Source organism: Dermacentor variabilis, chromosome 4 (genome assembly GCF_050947875.1).
Source record: "Dermacentor variabilis isolate Ectoservices chromosome 4, ASM5094787v1, whole genome shotgun sequence".
Taxonomy (NCBI): domain Eukaryota; kingdom Metazoa; phylum Arthropoda; class Arachnida; order Ixodida; family Ixodidae; genus Dermacentor; species Dermacentor variabilis.
Genome location: NC_134571.1, coordinates 185,597,184 through 185,609,993, shown reverse-complemented (window position 1 = coordinate 185,609,993; position 12,810 = coordinate 185,597,184). Strand labels below are relative to the sequence as shown.

At 42.8% G+C, this 12,810-nt stretch overlaps 1 protein-coding gene across 3 annotated transcripts in view; it reads left to right on the top strand.

Annotated features, from left to right (window-relative positions):
- TRAM (translocating chain-associated membrane protein 1) overlaps positions 1-12,810 on the top strand; it is a 39,796-nt gene that overhangs the window by 5,387 nt on the left and 21,599 nt on the right. For 2 of the 3 annotated variants that reach the window (XR_012827520.1, XM_075690712.1), the window contains exons 3-8: positions 1,680-1,798; positions 4,914-5,030; positions 8,002-8,060; positions 9,181-9,265; positions 10,511-10,581; positions 10,818-10,928. Coding sequence is in view for 2 of the 3 variants with exons in the window: in XM_075690712.1 (XP_075546827.1) it covers positions 1,680-1,798; positions 4,914-5,030; positions 8,002-8,060; positions 9,181-9,265; positions 10,511-10,581; positions 10,818-10,928 (562 nt within the window). In the remaining variant the exon portion in view is untranslated. Of the gene's footprint in view, positions 1-1,679; positions 1,799-4,913; positions 5,035-8,001; positions 8,061-9,180; positions 9,266-10,510; positions 10,582-10,817; positions 10,929-12,810 lie in introns of all 3 variants that reach the window. The other variant, XM_075690714.1, reaches the window with a different exon arrangement.

Here is a 12,810-nt window from a genome sequence, read left to right as displayed (position 1 = left end):
ACGTTGCATAATTCTACTAAAGAGATTCGTGAACCAGCTTATGTAACATTTGTTCGACCTCAGCTTGAATACGCCGCATCCCCATCAGAAATACTTGATCGAAAAGCTCAAATCTATTCAAAATAAGGCCTCGCGTTTTATTTCACGTTGTTATGACTATAAGAAAAGCATAACACAAATTAAACTCGATCTCTCACTACAGCCCTTGCGTGATCGTCGTGATATAGCCTTGCTATCATTATTTCATAAATATGTCTGTAATACAGTGCCATGAGTTCTTCCTCTTGAAACTCCTCATTACAGCTCACACCGGTTTTGAAATCAATTCAATTTCATGCGCATCTACGGAAAGACTAATTCATTTAACTACTCTGCTCTTCCAAGAGCCATTTGCCTTTGGAACAATCTTCCTAACACCATCGCTTATGAGACTGACCAGGAAAATTTCCGGCATCTTCTCACAACGCATTTTTCAAACTCTGCATAACCTAACGCGTTATTTTTTCTTGCCTTTCCAGTTATCATTGTGCTACTATCCCTTAAGTACTGTTTTGTTATAGCCAAATAAATTCATTTAACTACTCCGCTCTTCCAAGAGCCATTTGCCTTTGGAACAATGTTCCTAACACCATCGCTTATGAGACTGACCAGGAAAATTTCCGGCATCTTCTCACAACGCATTTTTCAAACTCTGCATAACCTAACGCGTTATTTTTTCTTGCCTTTCCAGTTATCATTGTGCTACTATCCCTTAAGTACTGTTTTGTTATAGCCAAATAAATTCATTTAACTACTCCGCTCTTCCAAGAGCCATTTGCCTTTGGAACAATGTTCCTAACACCATCGCTTATGAGACTGACCAGGAAAATTTCCGGCATCTTCTCACAACGCATTTTTCAAACTCGGCATAACCTAGCACGTTATTTTTTCTTGCCTTTCCTGTTATCATTGTGCTACTATCCCTTAAGTACTGTTTTGTTATAGCCAAATGTGTCCCGCTCGCTCTGCAATTCGATTGATTATATTTTACTTTGTGCAAGTTTCTTATTCAGTGACCTCTCACGTTCAAAAGAATTCGGTTTGTCCATTGTACAATTTTAACACCACATTACTGTATGTTAGAGCATTTCTTGCACTGTACTTTTTGTATATGTATTCACATATGTATTCTAATTATTGTATATTATAATCTTTGAGTGTACTCTCCCCCCTTACACAATGCCTCTAGGGGCCGGTAAGGTATCTTTAAATAAATAAACAAATGTAGTAAACGAAGTTAGCCTATTGTCTTAAACACACTGCAACATTTAGAGATAAAATGTGAAGACAAGTTAGCTGTGTCGGGTTTGCTGGTGGAGAAGTAACTGAAGTTGGTCTTCTTCCATGCGCCATGTTGAGTCTTGGACGTCGTTCCTGCCAACTCTCCTGATTTTTTTTTTGCAATGTTTACCCGTTTGGGCCCATTCAGTCATATTATGAATGCTGCATAGAACAGGCCCAAATAATACAAGACTTGCTTACTCGGAGCCGACCTCAATAAAACACTATTTGTGTATTGAGATCAATACCTTCAAGGCCCGAGGGTGTCACAAGTGAGGGAATACAAAAAGCACAAATAACAAAAGGTGTAATACATGCACAGATACGTAAGGTTGTCATGTGCGTGTTTTCTTGCCCAGGCATGGAAACGCAAGGGATCGTGAACTACACGTACGGTGCCAAGGACATATGCCTGACCTTCTTCTACTTCCTCATTGCCATCGTCATGCATGCCATCATCCAGGAGTACCTGCTCGACGTGAGTTCTATTCTTGTACGCGTGCTGCCCTGAGAAGGGTACGGACGTGGTGGCTTGCGTTCCGGTTTCAGTTCTGATTACGGAGACTGTTTCTTGACACATTTGCGCACTGCACTTGCAGACAGCTTTCTGTGGCGGTGCACAGAAGGCGCAAAGGGCATGCACAACAGCACTCGTGCAAGTGGTCCCACAGTCTCCTCCTTGGGCATTCGTTTAATCTGTGGAACAGAGAAATTTAACATCTTAGTTACTACACTGATTGTATTAAAATAAAACATAAGATATGCCGCTCAGTGTTGAATTAAAATATTTTTTTTTATTCACTTTGCTCGTTCACGTTTTGACAAATGCAGAATCATCACTGTGACCAAGGTTCAGTGTTTGCTCTTCCGAGGGACTGATATGGAAAGCACTGCCAAAATCTGCTGTACTACTTGGTGCAGTAACAAACATGCAGAAACCCTGCCCCGATGGTGTTTCCTTCATCACCACGGAAACTTGTCTTTGAGTGTGGTGGATTGAAGCACGGAAAGTGGTGTGGTTTGTTCCATCGTGGATGTTCCGTCGTGGAAGCCTGGATGCTATGGTCATCGAGAAAAAATACCTCACTGGCTTTCACACAATAATTCTTCCTCACTAGTAACTTTGAACCTGACGTGTGAATGTGTACCAGGTTCTGTTTTTTTTTTTTTTACATTCAGTCCATCTACTATGAACAGCTTTTATTGCTCCTTACGACCCTGAACTGTTCCATTTTCTATCTGTGCCTCAAAAATAGCTCCTCAGATGTGTGCTAATCTGGGCATCAGAGACAACGAATTGGTATCAGCCGCTTCTCACACACTGGGAACCTGTTTGCTGGCTTTCGTCAGTGATGACTCGTTCCCGATTCCCTGGTCGGACAGCTGCTTTTGGCCGCCAGCTTTCACCGCCTGCGCCACACAAACCACGGGAAGCAGCCTAAGTGCAACGTAACAAAGCGAAACTGCAGATTGCCGGTCGAAATAAACCCTGTAAAAAACATGTTCATTGGAGTGAATACTACACAAGGTGACTTTTATTTTATAATCATTCACAATTACGTTTCAAAGGCCAATTGAGGACGCCAACACAGGTTACTTTGTTGGCTGCTCTCTGACATTTGGTGCCAAGGATGCCTCTGCACATGTTCCCCGCATGAAAGCTGTTGCGGAGGTCCCCTTAACAGGTTAAAGCCTTCTTTCCTGCAGTACAGCCATTGTCACACTATGTCAGCGTGACCAGCGACAAGCCGAAGCAACAGCATGTAGTTGAACAATGCAATGATGGCACCGAGCAAGGCAACATATTGTGTCGTGTGGTTGGGTTGTTACCCGCACGTTGTTGTGTACTAGCCAGCCCAGAAAATGTGTCATCTCGAGAGCGAAGAAAGCCAGACGATACCCTTTTATATCTGCTGAAAGTTGCACAGATCTTCTTTAACATCCAGCGTAAGTTAACAGTCACTCCAGCCTCTTGAAAACGAAAACTGGTGTTTCCTGTCATGGTGCTCCTGAACTGTGCAATTGTCCACCAAGGTTGAGCTTGTTGTTGCTGCACAATTTTGTGCGACTTGGGCAATTTTTTTCTAGCATCTACATTGAACAGTTTATTTATTAAGCACAAAGCATCACTGAAGTTCATCTGTGACACACCAGTATGAATACTAATGCTACGTTTGCCTGAAACAGGTCCTAGAATGTGTGGTTTTTCAAACATAGTCAGCGCGGAAAATCTTGTTAAATGCAGTGAGAGACAGAGTGGCTACACGGGAAGCAAACCTCCTGTTGACTTTTTATGTTGCACCGCCCTGTCTTCTGCCGAATGCTACGACTAGTCTCTTACGATAAAAAGCTTTGCTTGTGTCGTTATTCCTGTTGCTTTATATAAAGACTAGCTTTTAAAGACAAGCCCTGACTTGATAATTTCTTTAGAATATCTCGCTCAAACTTTGCAATGAACGAGTGTCAGATTTGTCGTGCTGGTGTGAATTGCACTCTCAGTTTTGTGTCCATCTGTCGGTGCCTCATAACTACGCACATCATCTTTATTTCCATCCAGTACATCAAGAAGCACACCGTAAGCATTTCATCCCCCTTTCTTCTCCCTCATTGCTCTTGTTGCATTGACATTTTTTGTATTTGATGGTTGTGCATGCATCATTACTAATGTCGCTTTGTGTGAGTGTTAGCTTTGCAGACAAGCTTGGCTTTAAATTTGCTTGAATTTGTGTTTAACAAGAGCAGTAGTGGGAACCAAGGGGCAGAATTTGTTGTTATTTACAGTAACTTGAAGCCATAAGATGAAGAAACCAGGAAAGACATAGGGGAAGTCAACTGTTTTTTTTTTTTTAATTGAAATGTTGAAGAGATGTGGGTTTGGCTTGCATCTGCAGTAAGTCATCCTTCTGTCCTCTTTTTTTTGTTTTTCTTGTTCCTAGGTTTCAATTAAAAAGCACGGTTTACTTCTCTTATGCTTTCCATTGCATTGCACTTAGTTGCTCTAAATTTAAGCCTTGGATGACTTGTTTTCAGTATTTACTCAATAGTCATTATTGACGAGTACGCTGTTGGTCACACAGCTGCCTCACCTGTGTACGTCCAAAACCAACTGGTCCAACAAGAAGCTCTTTTTCTTCATTTGTGTACAAAAAAAGAAATGCACGAAAAAACAGTGTTAACTAGCTCGACAATTATGACTTCACTCGGGGGTTTTCTCTGTATCTGTCAACTGCACTTCTCTCACTCAGCATTTTGCCTTGGTAATTTTTTCATACATTGTTTAGACATATGCACTGGAAGCCAAAGAAACTGTTGAGGGCTTTGACTGGGAAAGGGGGTTTAGGATGTAAACACACTTACGCAATGGCCCGTTCGCTGCAAAACATGTTTTTAACAAACCACTAGCAAATTTGGGGATATGGAGATCAGTTGTGAATGTCTTGGCTTGTACTGTAGGTTTAAGGTTACTGGGAAAAGCACCGTGAAAGATTTATTTATTTGTGGATATGGCACATAAACTATTTTGCACACATGCATTTGCCTTTTTTTTTGTATGATCGAACATTGTAATGTCTGTTTTCTTCCATTGTGTGCAGAAACTGAACCGCAAGATGCACCTGTCCAAGATGAAGCACAGCAAATTCAACGAGTCGGGTCAGCTGCTGATCTTCTGCCTTGCCTCTTTCCTCTGGGGTGCCGAGATTATCCGCAAGGCATGTCTCATCCACTCTTCCGCGAAAGAGTCGTTGAGTTTGTTTCCTTCCCAAGGAAGGGGAGTAGCTAGGACTAGAAATTGTGGTAACATCAGTTCAGGCTGTCAGTACCATGGTGAACAGCACAAAAAAAAAAACAGGACGAAAAAGAAAAACAGAACACACGTTGACTTTCTGTCTTTCTTGCACAGTTGTCTGCACTGTTCGTGCCATTCACAATAGCCCAATTTCGTACTCTCAGTGTGTCACTATGTCCAGAGCACAAGTACAACAGCATGGTGTCAAAGGTCAAATAGAGTACATTCAATATACGCCGGCTGCAGCAGTTTGCATGCATATACAAGAGCCTAAAAACGGCGATGGGAATCGAACATATTTTGCGCTAGTATGCATTCGCAAAATAGTGCAACGATGTCAGAACAACGTACACAAAACCATAGAAATTGTGCACCTTAAAGGGACACTAAAGTGAAACAATAAATCAGTTTAGACTAATGAAGCATTGTTTGAGAACCATGCAGGCAGTCATTTAAAAAAAATAATTTGATTATTAGATGAGAAAATGAAGGTCCAAGTATCAGTATTTGAATTTCGCGCCGAAACCCCAGCGCCGGTTCGTCATCGTGATGTCAGGGATTCCAAAGTATGTTTTTGCATTTCGGCTGGGTTGGCTGAATGAAGGTGCCCGAAACTTGCCATGTTTAATATTTGGTTCCTTTGGAACACAGTGTAGTCAATCTGTACCGCTATATACAATTAGTAGACCCTAGAAGATGCCATCAAAATCCAAGACGTCACAGCCCCCAGATGCAGGAACTTAAGCAGGCGGCGCCACCCGTATTTCGTTCCTGCGTTTTTTCTGGCTTACGAAACGTCTTATCGTTGTAAGAGTGGTGTTTTGGTGTTGAACGGTAATTTACTGACGCAGAAGAAATCATTTTTCACTTTAGTGTCCCTTTAAGAAAAAGGAAAATAATGCTCTGCGAAGTGTGTGCAAGCAAAATGTTTTTCCTTCCTAAAGCAGCATTAAATTACGGTACCGTTCAATTAAATTGTGATAATAAAAAACAATATTGAAATTGTCAAAATTTATCAAAACATAAGGATAATAGCTCTACAGTTATTTCATATAATATATGAGAAGAGATAACTTGAATTTCTCTCTGTATCCTCTCTATCAGAGGATCTACTCTTTTCCTCAGTTTGTGCGAGTGAAGCACTGGTATCAATATAATGCTTTTGGAATGAAGCAATTACCCTATAGGAATACAGTGAATTATATTGTATATTACACAAAGCTCTAGTACAAGATAAATGTAGCTTATGTGAGCCTGGTATACCACGTGTGCACAACACAGTGCTTTACTATTGAATGGGAGAAATGTCTTATGTATTGTACCCAGTGTTCGATGTGTTAAAGGGACACTAAAGGCAAATACTAAGGCGACACGAACTGTTTTAATACCATCCCAGAAACCTCGCCACACTTGTTTCGTGCCAAGAAAAGACTTAGTTTACAAGAAAGTTGCATCTGAAGGATCCGAATGCCTTTTTACTAAATTCATATCTCCCGCCACCCAACCGGGGGAGTGGTAATGTTGCACGCACCATAACCACCCTTTGCTGCCTGCCGTCGGTGAACAAAATGACGCCCAACAGACTGCGGTACTGAGTCGAGACAGGGCGATGGATTCGCCGCTGCAGTTCCTTTTTGGTCAAGTGGCGTGAACCGTCCGGCCATCCCATGACATCACATGGACATTGAATTCTCTGCTGCTTCCAGTTTGTGCGAGTTTCGCGAGCCTGCAAAGCCAGCGTAGCACTGCGCGGTAACGAAACTAATGAAATGCGAAAGCGTGGGCGGCGCAGAGTCAAGCGCAAATGGAACCGTTCGACCGCCCACGTCGTTGTCGACGGCAATTTCAATGAGTTCTTTTTTTCTAAAGATGAAATAGAAATGGACAAGTAGCATTTTATTTCATCTTGTAATACAATGCAAGGATGTTTTTTGCAGCGAGTAGTTGAGCCCTAGTGGCAGAATTTAACTGAAGAGTGCTTTTGTCGTCGGACAAGTGCTTGAATGTCCCAGGGCAGTCTCTAATCATGGCCTGCATTTACCTGAATTTCTCGATTATTAAGACTCTGTTCGCGATAATATTGATGCCGTAGAGATTCTCGAGCCCTGATCTATCACTTTAGCTTGACTTAGTATTTGCCTTTAGTTTTCCCTTCAAATGTAGTAAGACATAAAAAGTGTTCTTTTGCATTTATTGATTAAAAATAATCTTTTAGCCCCTGGTACCACTGCCTAAAAGTAAATGGAAAATAAAGCAACTTTTTTTTAGCATTGTTACCACATCTTTCCTGCTGTTGTTGGCCTATGGTCATACTATAAATATGTAACATCCTCCTTTAACATTATTTTTTCTATGTTTAGCAACACAAAAGTTAATTTCCTGTACAGTCATTGAGCATGAGGCATTCTTATATATCTATCACTGCTGTGGATATCTGCATATCTATATAATGAAAATCTGCATCCTAACCATAAAATTTACAATTTAACTGTGTTGTAGCATGTTATGCGCAGAGGCCTGCTTAAAATTGCACGCTGCCCATGTATGGAATTAAACAGCTTGAAACAGACAGAGGCTCAGATAAGATGGGCATTCTCCGAGCCTTTGTTTGTCATCTGTGCCACAATGTTTGATTTCGAAGATGTTAACCTACCGACTCACCCAGATTGCCATTTTGCATACAGGTTCAGTGCCAATGTTTTGCTAGGCTGCCATACACATTAACAAAACACTGCGAAAGATAGTGAGGAGCTGGGCATCCCTGTCCGTACAGTTAGAGCTAAAGTGTGGTCAGGCTCTGTATTTTACTGAGTCACCAAATTGCTTAGAATGCTGTCATTTATTTTTTACGTCTTTTGTAATTGTGGCAACAACCATCACCTTTCCTCTTGCAGGAAGGGTACCTGCCCAGCATCAACAAGCTATGGGAGGGCTACCCCCACAACGAGATGTCGTAAGTGTTGACAGTGATACACTTCTGGGCACTCGGGGTTGGTGATAGCAGTGCCACTTAGCATCTGCGGGTCAATCGTACTCTGAGTTGACCATTCTTGGAGGGCAGAACAGCCCTTCACTCCATTCAGGTAGCGTGCGAGACACTTGGTCATGCCAGGGTTAAGTGATCAATCGAGAATATGACTCCAGTTGTGAATTGCATCATGCAGCTTAGCATGTGCAAACATATACAGTAAAATACAGCTCTATTTGTTGCATTAGGGGCCCCTCACCAGGCCACACAACAAACTTCGGTTATACGCTGGAAGTCGGTACGTGTTCTCTAGGTAGCATTCTGCCGCAAAAAATTTTCAAGTTGGTTCATTATTAGCCGAGATTCAGTCTCTCCAGAGCTTCGTTTTCGCAAGGAACCTTCCGCTGCACTACTTGGGGCACCTGTATGCATTGGAGAAGGATGTCGGCAAGCTTCGCGTAAAGTGTGCAAGGCTGACAGACATAAGCTTTCCTTGTGCAAGCCAGTGAGAAGTATGTGATGAGATGCTTGTGCTGATCTCTCCTCAGCGTTTCTTCTGGGTCTCTCAAGCTGACAGGCTGCCGTGGCAGCCTTCTTGCAATTTTTAAATGGCTCCTTTTGGGGCCACCAAAGCGGTGACTTGGCAGTGCTTGCATATTGCTTGCCACCCATGACACCTCTTTGCAGTTGTTATAGCAGTGCCATTCTTTAACGCCGACAGCTGCGGCTTGTTTCACGCGATAAGAGTGCCCAGGAAGTAGTTAAACGAGTGAACACAGTCACAAGCCGGACGGAGGAGGGTGCTGGGGAGGGGCACTGGCATCCCGGCCATTATAGTTTTCTCACATCAGCTTTGCCATTTTCCTATTTTAATTTTTTCATGCAACTCGTGTATAATGATTATCGGTTATAACAATGGAATTTTCGTGGCACTTGAATGTTGTTATAAGTGGGTTCTACTGTATTAACTACAACCAGCAGAGGCCTCATATGAGAGCTTCACTTCTGTAGTTTCGGTTGCAAAGCCATAGAAATGTGTTGACATGTGTATTGCCAGCAGGATCTCGGCCTGGAGCGTTGGTCTAGCTTGTTCCTCTGTGTGCAGGTTCATGTTCAAGTTCTACTTCATCATCCAGCTGGCTTACTGGCTGCACTGCTACCCTGAGCTGTACTTCCAGAAGACCAAGAAGGTGAGCACTGGTGGCTTTGTGGTAGACTCCTGACATCTGAGCATTGAGGATAGAAAAGGCTACTTTCGCTGCACTCTGCTGTTGATGCCCCTCCCGGTATGCCGATAGAAAAGTTCTGCAGAGTGCGTAAGTCTTAGGAGTTGACAGGTGGTGATCTTCAAAGACTTGTCTTAATTTTGTTTGCTTAATTTAAAATGGGACTTTGTGTTATTTCTTTTTAGTATCAGTTTCTAGACTGTTAGTATGGCATACCTGTCCACTTTTCCGAATTTTTCGTAAAGTTTATGCATTAGGGCCCATTTTAAGAATGTTGAGTAAAATGTTACGAAAAACACTATTCTGTTTGTGGAAATGTATCACACATCAGTCTCTGCATACCCTCTCTTTGCAAGTCTTTTGATGGTGAAAGAATGCAAGAGGGGTACTTGCTTCGAGCAAATTTATACAAAAAAGGTTCCTGACGCAGATGCAGTTGGCAACAGCTTAGGAGCTGGAAAAGTCACTGCAATCTAGAAACAGTTTATTGGTTGTCAGTTATTCGCATTTCCTAGTTTACTGCTTCTCAGTGTGCTGCGTCTAAATTTAACTCCTCGTTTCTCGATTGTGTGTGTATGTCTAAAAGACGTGTACTCAGAGCGAGCTTTAAAAAGGAAATCTGTGCTATCTGTCCTCCCTTCTTGCCTACCACAGGACTTTACGAATAGTAAAGTTCACATGTTAGTAGGTATGGTACCATATTTTGCATGCATAGTTTCACCATTGTATGTACATTTCGTTCTGCTTCTTAAAGTGCAATTATAGGGCGCACACCCCCTCCAGTCTTTTGTGGTTCTTGGTCTGTGCCCTTCTCATATTGTGCTAGAAATGTGCCACAATGCCGAAATAAAAATGCACGAATGAATTAAAAGTGTTAGCATGTGACGATAAGGACACATTAACAAGGGATGCACGTGACGCACACCATCTTGTGTCGTGTCATCTTCATTGTCGTGCCCTTGCATGAGCACGCCATAATGTATTTGTTAGGTCAAAGCAGTCAGCCCTGCAACAACTTCTGAAATCTGATCACTGAATGTACTATATGTTTAGCAAAACTCAAAAAGATGTATGCCCCAACAGCACAGATTGTTTTGTTGTTGCACTGTTATTTTTGTCCTGTGCATCTTTGCATATTTCACACTGTCGAAAAAACAAAAAAAGGCAAAGGTTCCCTGACTCGTGTCATTTATCTTTCTACGTACGCAGGACGAGATGTCTGCACGCATTACCACAGCCACGCTTCCGCTCATCTTCTTCCTCGTGTCCTACGTTCTCAAGTGAGTTTAAGTGCTGCTGCTTCCTCTGTTTTGACTAAGCAAGAATGCTCCCCTCAATGGGAGTTCAGAGTGTAACTGCCAAAACAAGTGTTACTATGCAAACATTTCACTATGGAGCATGTGACCCCTAGTCTAATTCTCTTGATCTAATAGACACGGTTTATGAGCCAAAATTGTCATGTGATCTGCTCTGTGCACTTGTGGTGTTGATGGCGGCGCATTCTTCCCCGACGCAGCTTCTCGAGGATAGCGCTGTGCCTTTCGGTGATGCACTACCTGGTGGAGACGGTGTTCCATGCCTCCCGGCTGCTGCTCTTTGCCGAGCGCACTAAGGCCGCTGACTACGGGTGAGTATTTGGTCCTGTGCGTCTGGAAAAGTAATAATTGATAGAGTTTTGCATACCGCAGTTATACTGAGGTCTGTGAGGGTTGCTGTAGTAGGTGCTGGGGTCTCTGTATTAGATGCAAACTTCTAGGGACCTAGTGTTTTTACATTCTGCCCCCATCAGAATGTGGCCGCCACCACAACCACTTGCTTGGCAGCAGATAACTACAGCCACGGCAGCTGTGGTTCTCTCAAGAGAAGCATGCTATTGTCTCCACACTCGACCAACCAGCCTGATTTCTCAGCGCACTCTTTGCTGAGCAGTCTGCTAGCAACCACATGTGTATCTTTTCCAGCGCTATCACTGTGAAAAGTCACTGGGAGTTCTTGAATTCTAGAATTGCTGGGGAACTTCAAGCATTTCCCATGCCAACTCGCCTTGCGAACAGAAGTTCTTGGTAGCTGTTTAGGAACAAAAATGAGCTCGGTACACAGATGGTCTCATCAGGAAGGTGTTGCTCATCAATGACAAACATGCCAGTCTGCTTGAATTAAACAGCTAGTGCATAAATTACATTCGTGATGTACTGTGTGTCATGGATACAGCAAATGCTAAGAAGTGGTCGAAAAAAGTTGCAGTTTCGCCCAAAAGGCAATGCATCGATTGCAATAGCAAATTAGTGGACAGCTGTATGAAGAAAGGACAGTAGCTTCATCGGCCGTATAAACTTGTAAACATAGGCATACTAACTAAATTAACAAGCATGGTGTCACATGCGCATGAGCAGACATGAACACATCTCACTCGATGACTGCGGAAACTCGCATTCAAAACACTAGAGTGAGGAAGCACGGCAGCAGCAGCGAGCGAACTGATCTTCGTGCTGTGTCTTGCAGCACGAAGGTCACTTCGTCTCGCAGCCGTCACGCACGTCTTGCAGCCGTGAAAACACAGTGTGCGGTGGACTGTGTCCCCATCGCAGATGGCTTTCAAGATGCAGTCCGCCCCCCTCCCTTCTGGAGCCTTGTGCGTGATGGAAGATGGCGCACTTCCTCCCCGCTTTCCTCCTTTATGTGCACAAAAACCAGCTCACCCACACACACATACAGCATACGGTTCGAGGTGACAATTTCATCGCCCTTCCGTTGGACTTTATACGGAACCTCATGGCAACGCCAATGGCAGAAGTGCACTTGAAGTGTCCGTATAATTTCTATCGCAATAAAATGACACAAGACGACTCATCACAGGTTTGGCAGAAGTTAGGCTCATTTCAGATGAAGTTCATTTCAGATGCTGTGTTTACTTGATTCCAGGTCAATGTACAAACTGTCCCTACTACGCAGTCAAAGATATAAAAAATAATTAAGTGCTGCATATGCACACTGCCAAGTGAATTATGTTAAAAACTCAACTTGACTGGTCTCCAGTAAATTTTTTCAGCATGGCTAATTAATCTATTGTACCATATTTGATTAACTTCTTATACTTACCGGCTTCATTGTTGATCTCTCGTTAAACAGTTGTAGTGCGACATGAGGAACAGCTAACTGACGAGTTTCCGCCAATGTAGAGTTTGTGTAGTCAAAACAGAAAGTGCAAAATATGTTTTAAATACCTTCTGACTGCATACCTATATGCTACTATGGCTGTGCTCTCAAACAAGCTTAGTTTGAAAGTAAGTGCCCATCACTAGTGCTAGTCTAGACAAAGTGTTCAGTTTGTACTGTTCTCAGCCATTGGCAGAGCATCAATCAAGGCCAGCCAAGGTTCTAGAAAGGATTGCGTATCTGGCATGTTTTCAACCAATCAGCTTCAAGCAAGCTCAGTAGGTCTTCGTGCACTGGCTCAGTGACTAAGGCTTCCTGCTCCCTGTCAAAAAAGCTTACACCCGTTGGGGCAT